Source organism: Meriones unguiculatus, chromosome 2 (genome assembly GCF_030254825.1).
Source record: "Meriones unguiculatus strain TT.TT164.6M chromosome 2, Bangor_MerUng_6.1, whole genome shotgun sequence".
Lineage (NCBI taxonomy): Eukaryota > Metazoa > Chordata > Mammalia > Rodentia > Muridae > Meriones > Meriones unguiculatus.
Genome location: NC_083350.1, coordinates 189,628,209 through 189,653,288, shown reverse-complemented (window position 1 = coordinate 189,653,288; position 25,080 = coordinate 189,628,209). Strand labels below are relative to the sequence as shown.

Below are 25,080 nucleotides of genomic sequence, written 5' to 3'. Positions count from 1 at the left end.
AGACTAACTAAAACACCTTGTTAGACATAACTTACAAGGCACTTTTAATTGAAGCTAGCTCCATAAACATGCAAAGCCCCAGTTAATGAGGTAAAAGGACAGCTGATATATAATGTACTCCCGCAGCAGCTCTTACTTTTAATTACCCGGTGTTAACCATAAGCTTAAAGTCTTCAACATTCAATTTATCTAATCACATCTTTCGTTGACAATACTGTAAGCTGAAAGTATTCCCTTAATAGCCTTAAAGTATTTGCTTTTTAAACAAAGTTACTCAGGTACTTTATCCTAATAAATGTATCCATATTCTCTAAAGCATGTAATTCCCTTATTGTAAAAATATACTTCTGTTGTTAGAAGAAGAACAAAGTGAAATAGGTTCCGTTTTACTCCAGTGGCTATCATTCCTGGCAAACACTGTTGTCTTGTGCTGGGCAAGGATTATTCAATGTACTTGGGGTAGCTGGTGTCACATCATTATAGGGGTGACTGCCAATGTTAACTATATACTAAAAAATAGAAGCAACAGCCACCTGAGCCCCCAATCCAAAATGGTGTGCTTAAATCATGGCAGCTTGTGTCAGATGAAGATCACTGACTTAAAGCACATGCGGCCTCCGTATGTGTGCACACATGGAAACACACACATGTGCTGGTGATGCCCTCAGAAAACAATGCAAATATAATATGTGCTTGCATTTCCTACTCTTGCCAGAAATTAAAAGGCTAATATGTAAGAAGACATTCTGTGCTCTAACCACTAGGTGGAAATGATAAATATCAATAACTCACTTTCACATTTGCCCACTAAAGAACCACCACAACTTGTTTTGTGCACACACAGAGATGCACTGATGGGAGAAGAACATTTAGATCAGTGAATTGTGGGCAGGCCGTGGTACAGCAAGCACTTTGTCTAATATGTCAGAGGTCTGTTGTTTAATCCACATCAGTGAAAAAAAAATCTATTTCTATAAAGAAAATTTAGGCATACGTTTACCCTATGACCCAACTTTGCCCAAGAAAATATGAAAATATAAGTATGCAATAATATAATTATGCTTGCAAATTCTTGGAAATTGTTCAAATGTCCTTCATGCAGAAAAGCAAAGTTTTGAAAGGGTGAGAACTTACAAAGAATTATCATGTAACAATACGATACAGATCAGCAGCATGAAGGAATCTCAAAGATATTACGTTAAATTAAAAATCTATGTTCAAGAACATACTCTTTACTTTCTTTACTTAAAAAGCTTTGGAGATGACAAATTAAAAAGTGGTTTTGTTAAAACTGCCTCTAGGGACAGAGACAGGCTGGGGCGGGAAGGGGGCTCCTGACTGATGCTCTGCATCATACAAGTCCACATGGTCAGAGCTCATCATACTTATTCCTTGTCACGTACAACCTTTACCTGCCTCCCCTGCTCAAACCAACAAAATCTTCATCTCGTTTCTAAACACCTACCACACTGTCAATATTACTTTCAATAGTGAAAATGGCATATTCTTTTATTCAGTTCAGTAAATATTTATTGCCCACAGTTTGGCACATATTCTTAAAAATTTATAGCTCAATTTGAAAAACAGCATTAAGGTATAACTGGAGGAGAAAACACAAAAGGTAGCCAGAGCCAGACCCCTGACTTCCCACTGTTGTACCGTCTTGTCCTCACCTTCACAAGTCACATGATTACAGACATGTGCCACCAAACACCTCTTGAAAGCGTTTCTTAATTCCTTAAGGCAAGCCCAGAAAGGTGAAGTAATTCGTCTAAATAAATTTCGGAATGCAACACAAATCTGCATATGCCTAAAATCAGACTGTGATTTCAGCCATTACCTCACAATGCACTGTTTTTAAAGCTGTATTAAAAGATAATTCACACACCGTCTCACTTATGCACAAAAAGCATACAATGAAATGACCTTCAGTATGCTCACTAACTTCTCCAGCTATCACAGTTATACTAACTCTCAAATGTCTGTATTATGCTCACCTACTCAGATCACATAAACGGCTTTCAAGATAAAAATTATGCATATACTACCATTAACTTACAGAACTCTATCGGCTAACAGGCAGAAAATGAGGCTTTATTTCAATCTCGATAGGGGAGAGCGGGAACCCCCCCCCCACGTCACTACTTTCCCACCCTGGGGGAAGTGCCAGGGGTCAGCACATCTGGAGCGCAACGGACAGAACCGGCCCTGTAAAACCACCTTCGTGTTCATGTTTTCTCCCCTGCTGTTTATTCTAACTATCAATTACTACACAGAAAAATAAAATTACTAATTTCTAAATCCACACCCTGGTTCAAATCAGTTCTGAGATGTAACGTAACGCTGCTACAGCTCTGGGCCAGATGAACGTAAGATCATGGGCCAAGTCACATGATCTAATTAAAAATGCGGTAAACAATATGTATATATGGGATATTTTCATTTTATTACTACAATAAGGTTTCACTGCACAGACTAAAAGCTTCAGTAGAAGAGATGCTTAGCCCATTAAGCTCATCCTGGAAATACAAATATAAACTGAGTAAGCACATCCTACATTCTGAAGAAAACTAAAAATTTAAACTTATCACTTTTCAGAATTACCTATACAAGAACAGAGCAGTTTGTATTCTCTTTGGAAAAAGAAACAAAGAAAATGCAACATGCCTGAGGTTTTTGTTTTGTTTTGTTTTGTTTTGTTTTGTTTTACTCTTCCATCCCCAGCTCATTGCTTTCCTCTTGTGCTGGGTTTTCAAGCCGTGACCTTGCACAAACTGAGCAAGCCCCATGTATGAACTGTACCTTAAGTTCTAGGTTTCCACTTAAAACATAAACTCAAAATCTGTCCTAATGCTTAGGATACAAGTAATCATCTGAGTTTTGAACAATGTCAGTTTTAACTGAAGTACTTCCCTTTCTGTCACAAAGAATGTAGAAGACAGATAACCAGCTTGCTTTTCAAAATATCAATTAAAACACAGGTATGAACGTGAAAGTTCTGCTTATAGAACTCCCTAACATAGTTAGGGTTCTCTTTATGAACTCCCTAACATAGCCAAGTATTTAGAATACTCAGCACTTTTCCATTGCACAGATTTTAAGTACTTTTTATAGGCACGCTCATATCAAGTGAAAACACATTTGTTGTCATTTTTCCTAAACTAGGGAGTTTCACAGTTCTCTCAATTAGTAATAAGCACAAATAAAATGTTTTACAACTTTCATTTCAAAATAGTATCAGTTCAAAATATCACAAACCTTCACATTACTGTTTTATTTAACACGAAAATGGTTCACTAACGAAAAAGAAAAAACTATTTTAACTGAGTTCTTTAGTCCCTAAAGATTCATTTGAAAACACAGAGCAGCCCTTGAACTTTATCAAGATAAATCCCTGGCACCCATTAATCGCCAGGGAGGATCTTCAGATGAGATAAGAGCAGGAATCTTGGCATGGGAATGCGCACCAGCACCCTCCCTTTTAAAGAGACTGGAGCGGGCAGCCTTTCAGCAAGGTTCCCTCATGGAGCTGTTACTCTAAACTTCCCAGCAACTGCTTGGGAGCTGATAATTCTTAAGATATGAGGAGAGCTCTGATTTCTGGCACAGCATTCCTGAGATAAATACATGATCAGAGGGGTGCTTTCAAAGTCCCAAAGACACTCCATCGGCTTAGGGCTGAAAGCAAAGTCTTTCAAAAGGTGTCTCTTGCTAAGAGAAAAGACAGGGAGAGAGAGAGCAGTTTGTACTCCATCAGACAATATGTCAAATGCACACCAGACAAGTTAAGTTCCACAGAGCATCCAGAAAAAAGCTACCGCCAAAAGCACTGGTTTTTTCCTACTTTAACAAACCTTTTAAAGTGCACTACCTAAGCAGTATTCCCTAAGTAAATACATAATCTCACTTAAGGTATTGAGAAAAGAGATTTAATTTCAAAATTATTAAAAAGAAAATAAATGCCAAAATAAAAAATTTGGGTCATTTATTTAAAAAATCATTTTAACTATATTAATAAGACACAGCCAATTAAAGTATTTAGCCACTCAATTATTTATTATCAACACTAGCACAATTTAAGCTAATTTTAATCTGGGCATGGTAGCTCATACCCATAACCCAGCCTTGCCCAGGTCAGAAGGACTAGTTCACGGGTTCACAGATCTGTGGCGAACAATCGTGTGACCTGAGAAGTCTGGAGCTGGCGTGGGTGCCACAGTACAAACTATTCACAAAAATGGGAAAATAGAGGACAAAAGCTAACCCAACAGAAAAATCTGTTATTGCACAGTCTAATAAGGAGAAGCTTCTAATATCAGAAGCCACCAACTAAAACAGAAAACCTTACATCCACAAATCAGTGAACAGGAAATCTGCTCCAGATGGGATTTTACAGACTCTGTTCTCAGGAATCCCATAACAGTGGAGACCTGGTGCACACCACTGCAGTCACCGACCAGAGCAAGCTACACCGGCAATGCGACGAGACCACAGCGAGGCCGTGGCCGGGAAGGAGGAAGGAGCCGCCTCCGAGGCCTTTCTGCTGTGCACTAGTGTGATATGATTCTAAGGCAACATCAGCCACACAGGAAGTGACAGACACGCAAAGACCCGACGGGACATAATCTCCAACTGGTCATTTGACGTAGACCACCATGAACAGGGCACGGTCCACTGCTGGCCGCACACAGCAACCGCATGGTAACTGCTGCTAAGCCTCCCTCCACACACGTTGGTTACAGAAAAACCAAGTCACACTTGAGCTGGGAGCTTTCTCCCTGCCGGCGGCTTTCCAGAGGTCAGAAGGTGCCATCCCTGCTGCTGAGGGGAAAAGCCAGTACATATCCTAAAGCTGAGAACCCTGCAACAACAACACCAGCCTGCCAGGTCACACGAACTCACGGGTGTGACAGTAAGTAGCCTAACTGTTACTGGAATGAACAATCATTTTCTGCTTGGATCTGAGGACAGGCCCACACAAAAGAATTCACGTCTGGTATAATAAACCTGGTCAAAAGTTTGTGGACTAAAGGTTATGGGAACTAGACAAAGGAACATAGTACTATTGTTTTTCCAAATGGATAGGTTGTCGAATAACTTTCTAAATATTTGTAATTATGCACAAAGATTACTATGCTACTAAACTGGGTCAGAGAAACTTCAGTTTGCAGAATGCACCAGTTGAGAGACAACCCATAACTGGTGACTCCTTAAAGAAACGTCTGCATTACCACTCAGAAGCTTAGCAAACACTGGCAAAGAGTGGGCTGAAGAGCGTAAGCTGGAGGATGGGAAGAAGTGCTGGAGACGCCGCCTTCTTGAGACACCATGGCTGGACCACCACAAACTTACAGAAGCAGAGGCCATCTGCAGGAGAGCTGCGTGGACAAAGGACGGGCTCACGGGCCGCGCTCTCTGAGGCGCTATGAAGGCTAAAGGTCACTGTCGGACAAAAAGTCGTATTCCTCAGCAGGACAGACGCTGGCAAAGCTTAGTTGTTCAATTAATAACCCCTGATCCATGCTCATGCAAACAACCTAATTAAATGCAGTGTGTGCGAAGAAGCAGCTCAAGTAATGGTTCAGTGGTTCACAGCAAGAACTGCTCTTGTAAAAGACCAGAGTTCTATTCCCAGCACCCACGTCAGCCATCTCACAATGACATACAACTTCAGCTCCAGGAGACCCTCAGGGCTCCACAGGTACCTGCCCTTATCTGCACATATCCACATAAAGGCAAAGAAGAAAAAGATAAAGAGGGGAGGGCGGGAAGGGGAGAGGGAGGAAGGGAAAGAAAAGAAGGAAGGAAGGAGGGAGGGGGGAGGGAGGGAGGGGGAGGGAGGGAGGGAGGGGGAAGGGGAGGGAGGGAGGGAGGGAGGGAGGAAGGAAGGAAGGAAGGAAGGAAGGAAGGAAGGAAGGAAGGAAGGAAGGAAGGAAGGGCATTTTTACATACAATGTGTTAATACACTACTAAAAATACGCCTAAAATAATTTTAGTGGCATATAAAATGTTTATAAATAAAAATACTGTGCAAACCCTACAGCAGAACTACCTTACATTTTAATGAATTAGATCAAGCCATTCCACACAGTCCAGCCTTTCACACTTCCATACCGCGGCGCTTTGCCATTTACCAGCCTAAGCGCAGCAGAGCAGGGACCCTGCGTACCTGTCGAAAGACCTGAGGTGCACAGCGTGGGCAGCCAGGCCACTGAGAGCGCCCAGGCTGGCCGGGGGCAGGAGGCCGGGGTCCGCTGGGGCTCCGTCGGCCGGCATGTTAACCAGGCTCCGGAGAATGTCCTTCACGTTGACAGGCTTTGAAACTGGAACTGACGGTGTCTTCTTCCTATCCACCTCGTTTCCTCCATCCGCTTTTGTTTCCTGAGATTTATTGACTTCCAAAGAAAGAGTGGACAGCACCTCGCTGACGGCGTCGGGGCCCGCGCTGACCCCTGGAGGCGCTCCTGGAGAAGCTACAGACACCGTGCTTCCTAGGCCAGAGGCTGTCTCCTCACCCAGGCCAGAGTCCCTCCTACGAGCAGAGGCGGCGCCTCCCGAGGGCTCCTCCACCGAAGACATGGTTAAAGAGCTGCATTCTGCTGCTGTGCTTTCTGCATCTTAACCAAAAACAGAAGAGCAAATCTTAAAAATCAAGTTTTAAAAAAATAATAATTTTATTTCTATTCAAGTCCCAGTAGCCACCCAGGATTTCCTATCATGTTCTCTCAAAATCAAAAAGTATTAACACAAATTTTAAAATATAACGAAGGCAAGCATCTTATAACCAAAATGGAAGACAGAATGAACAACTAGTAGATAGCCACAACACCCTTCAGAGGAGAGCATCACAGAAACGTGGATCGTCACAGAGTCGAACCTACAGTGCATAAGAGAAAAACTACCTCACACGCAGTTTCCACTGCTGAAAAAAATGGTCAGCGCCTCCCACAGGCAGAACAAATCGATGCTGAGGAAGGTCTAGTTCAACAGGAGCTCCCCCATGCCTGCTGAGACAGGGTCTCACGCATTCCAGAATGGCTATGAATCCAAGACAGACCTTGAGCTTGTGATCTCACTCCCTGCAGCTCCAGTACCGAGGTTACAGAGACGTGCTGCCATGACCAGCTGATGAGGGGCTCGGGAATCCAAGGCAGGATGTCACGCATGCCAGGCAAGCACTCGCCCAACTGAGCTATGTCCCCAGCCCAAGCGACCCACGCTGCTGCCCACCGTAACTCTCTGATCAGTCAAATTCCCAATCATTCCAACCAAGATGCTCTTTTCAAATTCACCAAAAAGCGACACCTTGCCAAAAAATCAATGGCCAGTGCTTTTCCATACAGCACCTGGGAAAGCAGCCGTGGGTGCCCTCCACACTTGACACATTGGTTGTTTTCACTTCACCAGTAGTTTCTCCTTATGTCTTTAAATTTGTCTTCCCTGCTTTATTAAGCTTGTGGAACTTAGGGGGTCAATCCTTGACCCTTTCAGTCTTGGTTCTCTCCTCGCCTCTATCCACATGTGTGTTCCCTCAGGATCCCACCCACTCTGCACATTATATATGGACGTGCACTTTGGCGGATATACACACACGCACACACAGTGTACACACAGTGTGCACACACACAGCTGTCCCACCGCCTGCCCTCTATCTGCTCTGCCAAAACCTCCCAAGTCAAAGGTTGAAAACTGAAGCATATCACCTTCAGTCTGCCCCAGCTATCTTACAGTGACTATTAAAGCCTTTTCTCTGTTAAGACCCACATTAATGTTCTTCTGTCACCCAATACATCTGGGATCTGACTGCCTCTAGTTGTCTCTGTGTTCCAACCCCAGCCCATCAGGTGAACTGCTGCCGCGCTGTCCTCATAACTGGACAGGAAAGGCAATTACTGTAAAGAGACCACTGACTCACACCTCATATTTAAGAAATTCACAGAAGAGCTAACCAACAGAACAGAATCAAAAGTAACAGCCAGTTCCAAGGCCGAGTTATTAAGTCCTTCCAGGCCTAACTGTACCAGAATCTAAACCAGCTCTTGTTAAGGAATGTGACTGACTTCTGCTCTACAGAGGGAGCGGCCATGCAGACAGGACGGTCTTTCAAACCAATGCACGAAGACAGAAAAATAGTTAACATAGGAAGTAAAACCTTTCCCAACTAACACGCAGGGAGCTCAGCTGCTCCCCTCAGCCCCAAGCCCTTTCAGTGGGGGCACCAGCCAGCATCGAGTCCATGCTGGAATTCCAGTCACCAAGATCATTTGCAGGGCTGAGAATCACAGCAGGCCACCAGAGGACACCAGAAATCATGAGATAGGAAGACAGCTGTGCGTTTAAACCACGTGGCAGCAGAGAGCCTAAACACTATCTTTCTTCTCCTCTGAGGTGTGCCCTCAGCACTGAATCCCGTGTTCCTAATCACTGTCGCTGCTTATGTGCTGACAATGTGCACACGTTATGTGTAATGTCGGGAACGCTGACGCACGCGTCAGGGTGCACACGTGGAGCACAGAGTACAACCTATCTGAGTCAATTCTCTCCTTCCACCATAGACACTGGGCGACGGAAATGAGAGCATCGGGGTTGCAGGGCAAATGCTTTTCTCAGCTGAACACTGGCCACGGAGTTATCTTAAAATACAGGTCAGTTACAGTGCTGTACTTAACAGTCCAATGACTGCTCATTTCTCTTAAAGAAAAATCCACAAACCGTCTCTCTTGTCATGCCTGATAGTTTATTTATTATCACTTTTACTGCCTTCTAAAATAGTACAAAATTTATCTATTAAAAACTATCTTCTGGGAAAAGAGCTTCACCAATACTACATCTGACAGAGGGCTAATATCCAGAATATATAAAGAACTCAAGAAGTTAAACACCAACAAACCAAGTAATCCAATTTAAAAATGGGGTACAGAGCTAAAGAGAAAATTCTCAATAGAGGAATATCAAATGACAGAGAAACACCTTGCTCAATGTCCTTAGTTATCAGGGAAATGCAAATCAAAACGACCCTGAGATTTCGCCTCACACCGATCTGAACTGCTTAGATCAAAAACTCAAGTGACAACACATGCTAGAGGGGATGTGGAGAAAGGGGAACCCTTCTCCATTGCTGGTGGGAATGCAAACTTGTACAACCACTTTGGAAATCAATCTGTTGCTTTCTTAGACAATAGGGAATAGTGTTACCTCAAGATCCAGCTATATCACTCCTAGGCATATATCCAAAATATGCTCAAGTGCACAGCTAGGACATTTGTTCAACCATGTTCTTAGCAGGTTTATTCGTAATAGCCAGAAGCTGGACACAACCTAGATGCCCCTCAACTAAGGAATAGATACAGAAATTGTGGTACATTTACACAATGGAGTGCTACTCAGCAATTAAAAACAAGGAAACCATGAAATTTGCAGACAAATGGTAGGAACTAGAAAAGATGATCCTGAGTGAGGTATCCCAGAAGCAGACAGACACACATGGTATATAATCACTTATAAGTAGATATCAGTCATATAATATAGGATAAACATACTAAAAAATCTATACTCTAAAGAAGCTAAACAACAAGCAGGGCCCTAGGGAAGATGCTTAATCCTTATTCAGAAAGGCAAACAGGACAGACATCAGAAGAGGGAGAAAACAGGGAATAGGACAAAAGCATTCCACAGAGGGCCTCTAAAAGACTCTACCAGCCAGGGTAATGAAGCAGATGCTGAGATTCATAACCAAACTTTGGGCAGAGTGCAGGGAATATTATGAAAGAAGGGGAAGATAGAAATACCTGGAGGAAACAGGAGCTAAACAAGGACAGCAACAGAGCCAAAATACCTGGGGCCAGGGGGGCCCGCAGAGACTGATACTCCAACCAAGATCCATGCATGGAGAGGACCTAGACCTTCCCTGTTCAAAAGAAGCCCTTTGGCTGCTCAGTGTCCAAGTGGGTTCCCTAGTAAGGGGAACAGGGGCTGTCTCTGACATGAACTCAGTGGCTGGCTCTCTGATCATCTTCCCCAGGGGAAAGCAGCCTTGCCAGGCCACAGAGGAAGATGATGCAGTCAGCCCTGATGAGACCTGATAGGCTAGGGTCATATAGAAGGGGACAAGGACCTCCCCTATCAGGGGACTAAGAGAGAGGCATAGAGGGAGAAGAAGGAGGGTGGGTATCACTGGGAGGAGAAGAGGGAAGGAGCTGCAGTGGGAATACCAAGTGAAGAAATTGCAATAAATAAATATATAAATAAAATTTAATTAGAAAAATTTAAAAAACAAGAAACTGTAAAAAAAAAAAAAAATTTGTGTCTCCTCCTGCCAGAGATAAGCTCCACGAAGGCAGAGTCTTTCTTCTCACATGTCTGAATCTATATGAAGATGAAAACCCACGGGGAGGGAGAGGGAGCTAGGAGCGCCTCCTCTCGGTGCAGCTAGTTCTGTAACCACCAAAGCTGTTTATCCAACTGTGACTGAAACTCCCTTTTAGTACCTCTTTATTCTATTTATTTTTTGGCTTTTCAAGGCAGGGTTTCTCTGAGTAGCCTTGGCTACTGAAACTGAAACTCACTCTGTAGAACAGGTTGGCCTAAAACTCAAGAGATCCGCCTGCCTCTGCCTCCTGAGCAATGGGATTAAAGGTGTGCGCCACCACTGCCTGGCTGAGAGCTACTTTTAAAATTATAATTAATTCTTTAAAAGATTTCCAAGAAATCCAGGAATTTTGAATTCCTAGGTAATACAAAAGATTGAATTACCCTTCATGGCAAATACTACATTAAAAACTTTGGACTCTACTTATAAAGGATAACACTTTCTCATCTTTAGTTAGATGGACCACCTACAGTACAAACTCATCTCCCACTTGTAAACAATTATACAATATGTAAGTTTGACTGCGTTATCAGTAAGTTAAACTACTTTGCTCTCAGTAACTATTACACTACCGTCTCCCTTTACACACTGGTGGATTTCAGTGTGAGAATCAGCGTCTTAACCAGGTAAGGGTTTGTTTGAACTTTGGGTACCAGAAAATAACATATGGAGACTTACCAGGAAGTGACACATCACCATTTTCACTTCCAGTTTCCTTAAGAGACTGACTGTGTCTTTCATCTTGGGGTTCCAAAATGTCTCTGTACTTTGAGACCATCAGAACAGAGATAAAGTACACAACGGCCAAAGCCAAAAACTGAGCTTGCTTGCTATCCTCCTGCGAAGAAAACAAAAGTAACTGTTCATGCCACCACCAACATTTTCAATCTTACTCCACACCACAACACTGAAAATACAACAGATGCTCACAAGTCTCTCAATGTGCACAAAAAACATAGCATTTGATAATAATTTATTACTAAGTGTAATAATTCTAAAGTACGTTTCAGCAAATGTCAAACCTGTTCTTGGCAGCACCTTTAAATACGTACAAACACACAAACAGAAAACCTGATTAGACTTTAAAAACAATTAAGTGCTCAATGTGAAGAGACATGTTGTACCAAACTTAAAAGGCAACTGAAATAGTAATTAACACAATAGAAAGGTAATTGATTGTTTTTACCTCTCATCATAAAAATCCAAATAAATCTAATATTAATCTAACATCACACCCAAGCTGCACTGATACCCAGCATATCCAGAACAACCATCCAGGAGAAAAAAAGTGAAGCTATCACAAAGAGAAAAGGATGGATCAGGAAGCATCAGGGTATTTTAAACATCGCAGGCAAACACAAGTCAGGACTGAATACAAAGCATTTTTCTAAAAGAAAAGGACAAGCTAAACTGAGGCGCAGGGCAGCCATCCAGCTCTGCAGATGACCTCCACGTGGCCACCCGTGACCTCCACACCCAGGGTAAGAAATGCCATTCACACCACCTCTGATAACACCTCCTGTACGAGTTAACTTATTTTAAATTTTAAAAAATAAATATGCCTATGAAACCTAAACTTGCAAGCATCTCAAGTAGTTGGTAGTTGGAAAGTTGCTAAGTCTGAAGATATAATGCACTGATTGGCACTTGTCCTAGGCCCTCAGCTTTGTTGCCCAGAAAATATATGGAAACTTATGGGACAATTAGATTAAGTGTCAATTATTATCTACTGTTCTCATATATGAAATTCTAAAAAATATAAAAAACTTAAATTAAAAAAATGTTCATTGTCAGAAGTTCTAGATGCAAGTTCAGAAAAATATATGTCAAACTCTCCCTTAACAGGTCCGCTTAAAGCAGTTCTGAGGCACATTTCCAGTGTGATAAAATCTACTGCACTTTAAAGGTCCGCAAGCATGAGTTTCTTGGTAGAAAAGATGAATGCACGTTTTTCCTCTTTTACTATTCCTGCCGTATATCACAACTGCTAACGATGTGACCATTAGGCAAATCATTGACATCTTTTTTCACCCCACCAAATTACAAAACTCTCTCACTCACTTCCTCCACCTCTTTCTACTATGTGCTTTCTAGCCAGAACAATCTAACGCTGTCATCTTCCTCACAGGACTACAACCGAGCTGACAGACACACGGCATCTGGCACTGCGCTACGCAGTCAGTGTTCAGAAATGACTGCGCAGGGACAAACTCCAAACTCTAAACTTAAGATCCAGTCAGGAACACAAGAGGGCACTAAAATACTGGAGAAAGAAAAAGGAGAAAGAAAGATAATGCTCACAACTTTCACATGACACACAGATTTAAAGTGCCCAATACAAAACGTACAGCAAGTATGCAACAAGTGATTATTTCAAATGACTATTTTGACATTTATGTTTTATAAAACTAAAAATTTAACATTGGAGGGCTGGAGAGATGGCTCAGAAGTTAAGAGCACTGGCTACTCTTTCAGAGGTCCAGAGTTCAATTCCCAGCAACCACACGGTGGCTCCCAACCATCTATAATGAGTTCTGGTGTACAGGTGTACATGCAGGCAGAACACTGTATACATAATAAATAAATAAATCTTAAAAAAAATAACACCAGAATCTGCTAAAACAACATTATTTTCATCTTTAAAAGGTTAAACAGACAACAAGACATGTGACAGCAGTCACAGCTCTGGAGAGGCTGGAGGAGCAAACAGAGTTGAAAGCCACCTCAAAAATAAAAAACAAATAAAAGTTTAAAATACTACACCATGGGAGAAACATTTCATTATGTACCTTCTAATACATTTTCAACACTTCAGGGAGAAAACACATTAACCATTCAGTGAATGGTGCAGAGCCGGGAGAGAGCACGTGTCTACACTACTCATGAGGATGGAGGCCAGACTACAGGGTTAAGGTTCTGCCTGCCATGGCTGCGCAGCAGCATCTGACCAGATTACCTAAGCACCAGCCAAGGGACAGAACGCTGCTCTCACATCTGATAAAGCAGCTCAGCTAATCCCTCTTACCACTATCGGACTCTAAAATCATTTCCAAGAAACCTCGTTTCTAGACCTGCCTACTGAACCCACCTACTGTATTTCACAGAGCTTCCTTCTTTTGTAAGGATGTTAGGCCCAAGAGGAAGCAGTAAAAGAGTGCCTGAAAGAAATATTTGAACTCACAACGTCTCTAAACACAACTGCTCGAAGCCGGTTGATGTCCATGTCTTGCAGAAGCCTGTCAAGATCTCTCACTGGAGATATACCACCAGTCACAATGTCCACTGGGCTCTATTTGAGATCAAACAATAACAATAATAATTGTAATAATAATAATAAGATTAATAATAACAATAAATGACACACACATTCAGCAAACTTAAAAAAAAACAATAAGACAGTGAAGTATCAAAAAAGCATGTTATAACATGCTTTTTCCCAGTTTTTTCATATAATTTTTCTTTCCTTGTGGGAGTTGAGATTAAATGGCGAAGGGAATCACATGGGGAAAACTGACATGCCTGAATGAAAGCATATCATAACAGCAAGAAAAAGTACTGGAAAAGCAGGAAAGATTAACAATTCGCTAACATTTACCACGTATTTAAACACAAACATTTGAATGTTATATTACGGAAGAAACCTAGAACCTATGTGAGATTTGCTTTATGCTAAAATGAGCAAACTTTAAGATCTTAATTGTAGTATATCAATACACTTTTGTAAAATCAATGATTCTAAATCCTACCTTTGCTGCAGACTTCCCCATGGGAATCAGGCTAGGCACTGTTTTCAAGCCTTTTGCTGTGTCTCCTCTACCTTTCAGCTGTGAATGCTGTTGACACTCTAAGCAATTCCTAACAGCCACTGCACACACTATAATGTATTTTAAGAAAAAGATGGAGAAAGAAAAGAAAATTTTATGTTAAGGATACAGCACAGATACAAATCACCTTCACAATACAATCCCTGTTATACTTTGTTCAAAATAGATTACCTTCAACAAATTCCTAAAGTGTCCCTAGCCAGTGATTACTGACTGATTTTCCTCTCTGTGGGAGAGCAGCTCAGCTGGCAACGTGTCTACCTGGCACTGCTGAGACTTTGGATTTGAGCTCTGTCCTCAGCAGAAAACAAGGTTTGGTGGCTATGCCTATAATTCCAGTACTCGGGAGGAGGAGGCAGGAGGACCACAAGTTCAAATGCCATCTTCATCTAGAGAGCAAGTTCAAAGCCAGCTTCATCTTCATAGAGCCCTGTTTCACAAAATGTTCTCCAGCCCCCTCAAGAACGACCTAGGGAGTTCTGCTAAATAGAAATCAGTTCAGGAATGGCATGTTTGTCCTGTACTTCCCACGACTGAAGCCACAGCCTCACCGTGCTAGGCAGCTACTCTACAGGGCTGCACACAGCCGGCCCAGCTCAGAATCCTAGTAAGTTTAAAGACGCAGCGGCCCGACACACAAGTCTACATTCAGATTCCAACTGCACTATCACAGTTTCAATCTGAGATAAATTTCCTTTTACAATTTCCTCATGGAAAAGAACAAAACAGTTGTTACTGCAACATAAAAATCAGCACTAATGACAGAAGTTAATAAATGACAGCATCTCTTTTGTTATGCAAAATATGAACTTTTCAAATAATTTTTACAAATTGGTACACCAATTTCTTCTAAGCACACTAAATCTAAAAGCTATGCTCAATGGCATTTTAAGTGAAAATTATAATCGTACAAAAAAGTCTAATTATTGGGAATTACTAGTTTATATTACTTATTGTTGATAAATATAGAAAACGTCTCATTTGTTGGCTTCTCTGCTGCTTTTATACATAAGTGTCTTCATGAAGCCAGGGTTCCTAGGTTTGCTTCCAATTCTTAGGCCCTGCACTAAACCGCAGGCCACATGCTAAGTACACACCTAGCCCAACAGAAGGAAACTGTTACATTAATGTGTGGGCGACTGAGACTGCTGAATGGAATTCTTAGCCCATGGCTTTTAACAGCTTACCCAGTCGGAGGCACTGTCGCAGAATTCCTCCAGATGACATGTTTTTTTCAGCTTCAATTTCAGTGAAACCAAGAGAACTTGCAAATATGAGCACGTCTACAAGGCTGATGAGCCTCTGCAGAAAAGTCACTGAGGCTTCTATTGAAAGGCCTTGTGTAGGCTCAATATTCTCCAGCTCATGCTGTAAAACACAAGATTCCATAATTACCTCCATTCGCATCTACCAGATGTATTCTTAATGTTCTAGCTTTTTTCAAGGTCAGGCTTTCTGAAAATCTACAACAATAGACTAATTTCTCTTTTCATCTAAAAAAAAAAAAAAACAAAGCAATGAGACCACTTCCACCATCCTCTTTACAAGCGAACGCATGCCTGATAAAGTAACAATCTTTATGGTTCTTCATCCCTTCTAGACACCCTAAAATCTCTCCAGGTAAACATAAAGGATGTGTTCTGCTATGGCAGTTACGGCGCAGCCACCACACTGAGCTGAGTCAGGAAGGACACACAGTGCTCACGACTTCACAGCAGGTGGACAGGGAGGTCCTTACCGTGGCCGACGTAGCTGCCGAGAGCAAGGGCAGTATGCCCCCACAGGCCATGACCACACTGTCCGTCACTTGAGAGATGAGATGAATTGTGTTGTGGACAAAGATGATGTTATCACTGCTATTCACGAAGTCCATAACTGTCTTTGTTGAGTGGCTGTCCAAAGATAAATTATGTTTAGTGATGAAGCGAAGGACAGGAAATCACAGAATACCGTACACCTGCTTAAGGAGGGGCAGGAAGTCTAGCAGATCCCAAGGAACACACTTCCTCAGAACAAGTAGGGCGCTCTATCAGCAGCCACCGTCTATGGCCAAGACACGGCCTTGCTAAAGCAGACACCACTCATCACATATCTGGATTACAGGGTTGAATGAAAGTAGACTTATTAAAAGTCACACCAAAAATTAGGAGGCAAACAGCACTACATGTGCTATAAAAGTGAGTTTTTGCTAATACTTTCTTGCATAATGACATAAAATTCTCTTAAATGGTAAGAGTAACATATAAACAAAAATCAAAAAATTGAGTTCTTTTAAAACTATAAATCACACAATGTAAATAATAGACAATATATAGATTACTTATACTAAATATGAGAGCAAAGTAAGACATAAATTTCAGCTAGTTTTGGGCATCTATAATAGTAAGCCTACTTAAAATACTACCATCTAGTTAACTCTATTCTAGAAAAAAAATGCTACAGTAAACCTTGAGCAATTTTTAATAAGGAAAACCTTGGATTTTCATGGTTTTGTAGTCCAAACTGGGATTCCATGTGTAGAATAGAGAATAAACGGAAACATGGCAGAACACTAACATAGAATAATTTATATTCTGCTTTGTCAATCAAATGTCTGGGGTAACGAAAATGTTTACATAAGCTTCTTTGAAAACAGAGATGAAGATTTACACAACTTCCTTAATGAACACATGAACAAACCTTCTCCACATCTGTATATCTGTTTCTATGGAAAATAAGAGATCAGTGAGCAAACGCTGATGCATCTGAGACCACTTGAACTCAGGGATGCGGAACACGGTCGACCTGGAGTCCCTCCTGGGTTGGTCAACAGCATCCGGGGCTGCTCCTTGCCCTGGCTGTTCCTGTTGCCTTGATAGCTAATAGAGAAAAAATAAGAAGTAATAAATTAAGTTTAACTTCAAAGCAAGGCATTAGCAAAGAATTCAGTAACTTCCAGGAAACCCATCTAACAAAGTCGAATTCTAATACACTACAACACTACAAAGTAAACTTAGAAGAATCAAGGAATAATTATCAATGAATAATCTTACCATGCATTTAAAGTAAAGTTATCAATAATGCTAATACCATTACTGATACTGCAGGCATTGCCGCTGCATAGCATTTCACAAAGGAATAACACAGTTTTTAATTTTGAATATTAGCAAAGATGACAGTATTTGTGACCCAGATAGCAACTAGATTATTCTTCATTAGTTATAATAAGAATTAACAAAAGTCAGCATAATGAAGAACAACAAGAACCAAAAGGAAGGGAGGAAATGAGAGACAGGTAAGAAAAAAAAGCAGCAGTATTCATCCAAACACTTGTACCACATGTCACTGTGAAATATGATAAAAAAGAAAGTTGTACCTCTCAGTCACAGACTCTTCTCATGATACAAATAGAACCTTAAATTTCAAACCAAACTTAGGTATTGGTGAATGCACACCCCCAGGTTTAATCAGAAAGGGAATGTGCGAGAACTGATTTAGTTGAAGAATAAAAAACAAGTATCTCCTAGAGTTTCTAGTTTATAAACTAAACTTACAGCACTTTTGAAGCTGAAAGTGGTAATGTTTGCTGATGCTCTGTTAAAATAATAAAATAATAACTAAACTCTCGCTGGGCTGAGAGTATAACCACTGAGTGCATAAAACTTACGTTCAGTACTCAGCACCACAAAGATGAATGAATGAATGCTCATAAATTCAGACTAACTAATATTACATAACAATTTGAAATATAGTATTTACATACAGACTTACGTAATTATGATATTAAACTGATCAAGTATCTACAACTGCTGTTTTTAACTCAATGCAAATTCACACCAAAGAAACAATAAAGGAAAGCATGATTTACACAGGCAAACATGCGGGCAAAACATGCATGCCTTTATTTCTTTATTCTTTCAAAGGCAGTATCTCTAATTACCTCAAGCCCGTGTCGCTGAGGCTGTGGCGCTTGCGTGCTCGTACTGGCCTTCAATTCAAACCGCTCAGTATCTGAAGCAACACTGGAAACATCCAGCTTGGCAATCTTTTGCTCAGAACTAGCAGGGGCCTCACAGACATTGTCAGCACAATCACTACCCAACTCAGTTTCTCCAGCAAGGTTAGTTGCTTTCATTCCTCCATCCAATGTCTCATCAATGTCTGCTTGTACACTTGTCTGGGTAACAGGAGCTTCTGGTGAGGTAGGTAAAGACCCTGCTGCGGCCATACTTGGAAACCTAGCCTCTTGACAATCTCCAGTTTCGGGATCATTTTCAGTTTCAGGTGCTTCCTTCTGAGCCCTGCAGTCATTGCCACGCATGAATGGCTCTCCTGTGGCTGCAGACAAACTGCTGCCTTGGGGCTCTGTGGGCAGACTGGCTTCCTCAGTAGGGCTACCTTCCACCTTCAGGTCCACATAATCATCTTCTTCTTCTTCCTCTACTCCGGATTTCTCCAGCAACTCTGGCACCTCTGCAGCATCTTGCTCTGAGGGAGAACTTATGACAGCACTGATTCCACTGATGGCCATTGTATCTTTGCCAGGTAGTTCAAAAGACCTAGAGGCAAGGGTCCCAGGTTCTCCTGCATCAGAAGATGCTTCTGAGTCACGGGTGTCCTTCGTCTCACTTGTCACTTCTCCCGAAGTGGTTTGGCCCAGGAGTTCTCGACTTTCTTGCTCTGCTTTCTTTTCGTCAGGAGACGTCTCTGGCGCCTGCAGCTCAGGGCTGGATGTAGAATCAACTGAACTTGCCTTCCCAATACTGAAGTTCTCGTCACCATTTCTAGTGAAATGAAGCGAGACGGGAGAGTCCTTTGGATCTGAGTGCTGGGTGCCCACGGAAGCACCAACATCTGGGACTTCTGGATCCAGACGTGAAGAAGATGGCCCTAATTCTTCATCACCTTTCCCCTGCTCTTCCCTAAATATATTGGCAAGGTTTTCTTTGTGCATTTCAAAAGTAACCTGTAAGAAATACATATAATCAGTTAAGAGATATATTTTTAATGAGCACCATTTACAGAACATTAAAATTAAAATTCCCTCAATAATTTCTTAAATGTATAGCTAATAATAAAACTTTTATTTCTTATAATTCATTTTACAAAAATAATTTTTGTGGGAATAGGTGGCATGAAGTAACAAGTACATAATTAGTTAGTTTACACATAAATATATGTGAGAAAAGAATCCATTATTCCTCTAGCCTCCATATATTGTACCAGGATCTAAGTATGCACCACTGCAAACAGCATTACACAGCAGATAATGCACAGCCTTAATACCAAGAAAACCCATTTCTCTATCATTTGTCCTAGGAAGAAAGTTTTTAAATAAATCAGTTATTCTTGATGTTATGGAAGCTCTAAATATAACTATAAACTACAAAAGCTTACATTACATTTAGCTAATGGATACAAGTTATTTTTGTAACAGAGAAAAAGGCAGAGCCTTCGCCCAAATGTCAACCATTACTTTCAAAGTCTGAACTAGTTCTAAATGGTGTCCTTTCCTTCTGTGCAATACAAAAGCTGGAGCCTCTGTAAGAAGGACTATCAGGGCAGAAGAGTCTGGGCCCTAGTATGCACAAACGTACTCCTCCTATCAGGCTCAGCTGCAGACTGGGTTGTTAAACGAAAGAAGCCCCACACGCTGGATAGCACAGACTTTCAGGAGCAGAAGTGCTTGCAAAATTCTACATTTGCCTGCTTTACTAATATCGTCTCACTTTATTTCAACAGTCTAAAAGCTAAGTGGTAATGAAACAACCATCCCTCTTGTTATCTGTTTTTATGCTGTTTTTCAAAAGGTATTTGTGACTTAAAACTGATAGTTCACAATTAATTACCAGATATTGTTCTAAATTACCCAGCTAAAAGACTAGTCATTAATCTTCACAATCATTTGATTGCTAATCTATAGCTATCTGTAATGTTTGGAAAGCACTTCTATAAACTCCCTGTTAAAGATACTTATGTGCTATTAACTACAACATTTTTTGTCATCGCTTGCAACTGATTGGGCACTCAAATTTACTAACCAGTAAATAAAGGAGAAATTAACCAAGACACTAACATTATCTTTTAATTTCATATATTAAGAATGTTTAACTCAAAAATTTAGACTGTTTAAAAATTGACAGGCATGTTTAGCAAATGGTTCTGTTTTAAATAAATGCATCTCTTTTGGTATGTTATTTTATTCAATACTTGCTGAATATAACATCTTGGTCTCTAATTCTTAGGTTAACAATGCTTTCCACAACAAATAAACGAGACACGTTTTCAAGACAACTCAATCATTCCCATGAAGTATGGACACACCACTCAGAAGACTCCTGCCGCAGAGAAGACCCTGTCGACACACAGCAGCATTCACCGCCACACACGGCAGCAGACAGGAAATCTAACCGTACTTACTGGGTTTCTTATACAAGCACTTATTCAAATCTATTTTCAAAACTAACTTCTCTACTAGTAGAGTTCCCTGTGAAGATGAGAAATATAAGGCCTATGCTATCTCAGGGAGACTGCTGAAATGACTGTATCATGAAAATAACATTACAATCGCAACAGGAAAGGAAAAGTATCCCATAAGAAAACCAAGTGATACATGCCATAAGCTCTGCACATTAATTCATTCATACAAGGAACCAAAGTGATTTTGAAACAGATAAATTCACATGGCTCAAAAAAAAAGCATATAGGATAAAAATATCTTTCTACCACTCTCAACCTAAAATGCAAAAATCCCACCAATAATCAAGCAATTAATCAGCTATTAATTTTTCATATATCATTCCAAAGTATTGTTTGCACATACGCACAGGTATACATTCTTAGTCTGCTGCCTTTTTATTCAAATATACAAAATATAACCAAAATTCCTCATATTTTCACCTAACTACTCTTGGTACATTAGCTCAAAATAATATTAAAGTCTTCTTATAATAAATGGGTGCAGAATCTTTTTACAAATCTAAAGTAATTTTTATATCTTTTCTGTGAGGTATCAGGACCTATCCCTTGGACACAGTTATACTGTAGTCTTTTCCTATCAATTTCTAACTAGGAATACTACTTTTAGTTTTAGGCCTTTTGACTTCGGTTACAGAAGAGCTGTGGTTTTGTTTGTTTGTTTGTTTGTTTTTAATAAATGGATGTGTGTGGCTGCTTGTGGAGTGCACTTTCAGGAACCAGCGCTTTATGAAAGCCTCTGAATTTAGCCTCCCCGCCCTAAGAACACAAGACACACCCCCAGGGGGCCCCTTCCTGCAATGGGAGGAAAAGAACAGCTTTACTTCCACAGAGAGCAGATCCGGGGAGGAACAGACTTCTGACACTTGCTACTTGCAGCTCATGCCTCTGTATCACATCCTATCTTTCCACGATGTCCCCCTCTTTGTCTAACATAACATCACAGCAGCAAATATCATGGTTTCCCTGATTATTCATATCCTTATGAAGGGTTTAAATTTGTTTTAAATAAACTGATAAGTGTTTGCCATGTTTACCTTTTGTCAGTCTAATTGTCAATAGCCTGGCCAACAAGTTAAATGGATGTGAAGGAAAAACCTTTCTCCCCTATAGGAGTTTTCTCACAAATCTAAAGTTCTTACTTTGAAGCTCACCATAATTATTAGTAAACACTCATAATAAATACCAAATAAACTTTCTCCTTTCATAAAATGTTTTAAGCAACATTTTCTTAGCAATATGACATGAGTATATAATCTAAAGAGAAACTCTAATATCACTACTATTTGTATTAAATACGCTAAAACATGGCAACCTTCTAGAATTTATTTAAAATTCAAACTTATGCGGAACTAAGTACAACTGTTTTTTGTTTGGTTTTTTTTTTGTTTTTTGTTTTGTTTGTTTGTTTGTTTGTTTTTTTGCCATTGCTTGCAACTTATTTGGCACTGAAATTTACTAACTTAGAGGTAAAAGAGAAATTTCCATAAAGTACCAGAATTCCTAAGTAGTAATTATTCACCAGTCAACAATACCCTTTACAATACACTGCATTAAGCTCATTTTCACGGACGATTCTGAATATATCTTTCTTTTAAGTTCTTAAGCAAAAGCTAACATTCTGATGGCTGTGAACACTACTGTTTTTGGTCTCCCACTCTATTATCTTGGTCGTCTAGATAAAGTTAAGGCAAATCATGACCAAACAATGTGGTGGGCAGAGTGACAGCACTGCTGAGATGGAGGGAGGTGAAAGGAGCTCACAGTGTAAGCCTGAGAGGCCCCGCCCCTGACAGACCTTCAAGGTCCCCATCCTACAGAGGAACCGCTCTGGCTCCAGACTGGAAAACCCATCTCCACCTTGCAAGCCCCCACCTTGGGGAGCGCCGCCCCCAGGAAAAGGGTATTACTCCACTCAGTTCTCTGATGCTTCTCACCCAAGCTGAGGCAGCCCCTCCCAGTCAATCTCTTGGCTCCTGACTGACTGCTAGGTGACCTTTCCCCTCCGAGTTGTATCGCTTACACAAAGCCTGCCTTACCATCTGAAGGGTGTACGGAAACCAACAGCAGACACTTAAAACACATACATGAAGGAAAGCTCTCATGGGGGCCTTGAAGGTCTGTGAGGGGAGGGGCCTCATGGGCTTACACTGTGAACTCCATTCACCTCACCAGTGCTGGGGTTAGGGACTTGCGCTGTCATAGTCTGCCCACTGCACTGTTTTGTCATGATGTGCCTAATTTTATCTATATGACCAAGATAATACAGTTGCTCCTAAGCTAAGTGTAGGAGAGTCAAAGCCCCAACCAGGCTTCCCTGTCACAAATGAACTCTCCAGTGCTGGGAGGGAGTTACAGCTAACTGGGTAGTTGGCAGAGAAGACCCATGAAACTCCAAACAGCTCAGGCTACTGCCAAGGCTACCCGTTGCTCTTCACAAACTGACAGTAGGCCCTACTGAGCACAAAGCACTCGAGGAGTGTAGGGAAGCAAACGGGTGCCTACCTACAGCCTTCAGCCTTCGTGCCCAGTGCTGAAGGTGCCGGAACGTACTGTGCATGGAGGAGAAAGGTAGCCACCAACCCAGCTCCACAGCCAGCGATCCACAATGGCGCTCTGCGCGCTGGAGGCACAGCAGTGCTGACACACCAGTGAACTCACAGGAATGTTGGCAGCATGCACAAAGCCCGCAAGGCTCTGCCTGGCTCCCAGTGCTCAGGACAAGTGGGCGCGAGCCGGTATCTCCACCTCAGAGGCAAGCTCCCACTGACAAACCCTCCCAAGGAAGAGCCGCTTCGTCAGCGGGGACTTACTGAGAACACAGAGCACGGTGGGGTGGGCTCCACACCCAGTAGCAGATGACCGTGCTGAAGGCATTTTGTCTCATAATATTTTGTTTGGCCCTTTTTTACCTTATAGGTCTTTGTGTATTAGGTTTCTGATGATGTGATCTATGGGGGGGGGCCTATGTTTCTCATGCTTTTCCTTCGTCTTGCTTTGTTTGTTTTATTTGGTCTAGTTTCATTGTTTTTATTTACCTGTTTGTCCTCTAGAGAGAGAAAAGGAAGGTGTGGAGTTGGGCTTGTGGCAAGTGGAGATGATCTGGGAGGATGTGAGAGACAGGAAACCGTGACCATAGTATATTGTACAGGAAAAGTTACCTTCAATTAAAAGAAAGAAGTCACCTACACTACACAGGAAAACCCCGTCACTAAAGACATACAGGCGAGGGACGCAGCTCCGAGAGTGAGGGCTCGCCTGGTGCTCACAGACCCCTCCGCCCTCGGGCGACAGCTGCAGCACAGAATAAATGAGCTGATGCTCTTTTCTACCACAATAAAAGGTAATCACCATCAATTTTATTTTCTTCATTCCCCTTTTACAAAAATAAGATCTTTGCTGGGCTGTGGTGGTGCACACCTGTAATCCCAGCATTCAGGGAAGCAGAGGCAGGCGGATCTCTGTGAGTTCGAGGCCAGCCTGGTCTACAGTGGGAGTTCCAGGACAGCCAGGCTACACAGGAAAACCCTGTCTCTAAAAAAACTAAAAGAATAAATAAGATTATTTTTCATATAATCTACCTTGATTACAGTTTGACCTCCCTCAGCTCTTTCTCCCTTCCCTTCTGGATGTGTCTCTCATTAGAAAAGAACAGGCTTCTAAGAGATAACAACAAAACATAACAAAATAAAATATAAAATAAAACAAAAATTACCACATCAAAGTTGGATAATGCAAGCGAACACAAGGAAAGGGGCCAAGAGAGGCACAAGAGTGACCACAGCACCCTGGGCATGCCTGTTGTCATCTGATCAGTTCTATTTTCTTGGAAAACCTAAACACAGGCTTACACGCAAACCTGGAATATAAATCACCAAAAACTTTAGAGAGAAGTTTGGTGTAAGTACTAAAACATTTCAAAATGCATGACGAAACATTCTAAAGTAGAGAACGCTTTCTGGAATTGTGCAGAAACAAATCCTATGAAAAGAGATGAAGACTGTGCACACCTGTGGTCAGGCCACTGGGGGACAAGAATGCGGAGCGCTACATGACACGCTGAAATACACATCAACAGCAGCTTAGGGGAGACCAGCAGAAAAGAGGAAAGTAGAGGTGTTCCCTGACACAAGCACGCGCTCCCAGGACGGCAGTGTCCAGTGCACGCTCGATGCCACGCACGACAGTCACCAAATAACAGACGGCACTAAAGTGCAATTACCATCATGGTGGGTGGAAGCAGACCGTGAAAATCAGAAACAGAACCACATTTTTCTACGAAAACAAGTACATGTTTGTGCACATTTGCACACAGAGATCAGCCTGAAGGTCTTACTGAAATACTAATATTAAGTCATATACAGATTTGGATATTGTGTGGCTTGGGGTTTATGTACATACATTTAGAGTAGATTCTAATTTTCCTGTAAT

At 41.4% G+C, this 25,080-nt stretch overlaps 1 protein-coding gene across 3 annotated transcripts in view; it reads right to left on the bottom strand.

The window, feature by feature from the left end:
* Positions 1-25,080, bottom strand: part of Lrba (LPS responsive beige-like anchor protein) — a 495,461-nt gene that overhangs the window by 377,723 nt on the left and 92,658 nt on the right. For all 3 annotated transcript variants that reach the window (XM_060378522.1, XM_060378523.1, XM_060378524.1), the window contains 8 exons: positions 18,113-19,138; positions 16,873-17,051; positions 15,932-16,085; positions 15,381-15,561; positions 14,116-14,243; positions 13,551-13,658; positions 11,048-11,207; positions 6,170-6,617 (listed from right to left, as the gene is read on the bottom strand). In XM_060378522.1, the coding sequence (XP_060234505.1) occupies positions 6,170-6,617; positions 11,048-11,207; positions 13,551-13,658; positions 14,116-14,243; positions 15,381-15,561; positions 15,932-16,085; positions 16,873-17,051; positions 18,113-19,138 (2,384 nt within the window). The remainder of the gene's footprint in view (positions 1-6,169; positions 6,618-11,047; positions 11,208-13,550; positions 13,659-14,115; positions 14,244-15,380; positions 15,562-15,931; positions 16,086-16,872; positions 17,052-18,112; positions 19,139-25,080) is intronic.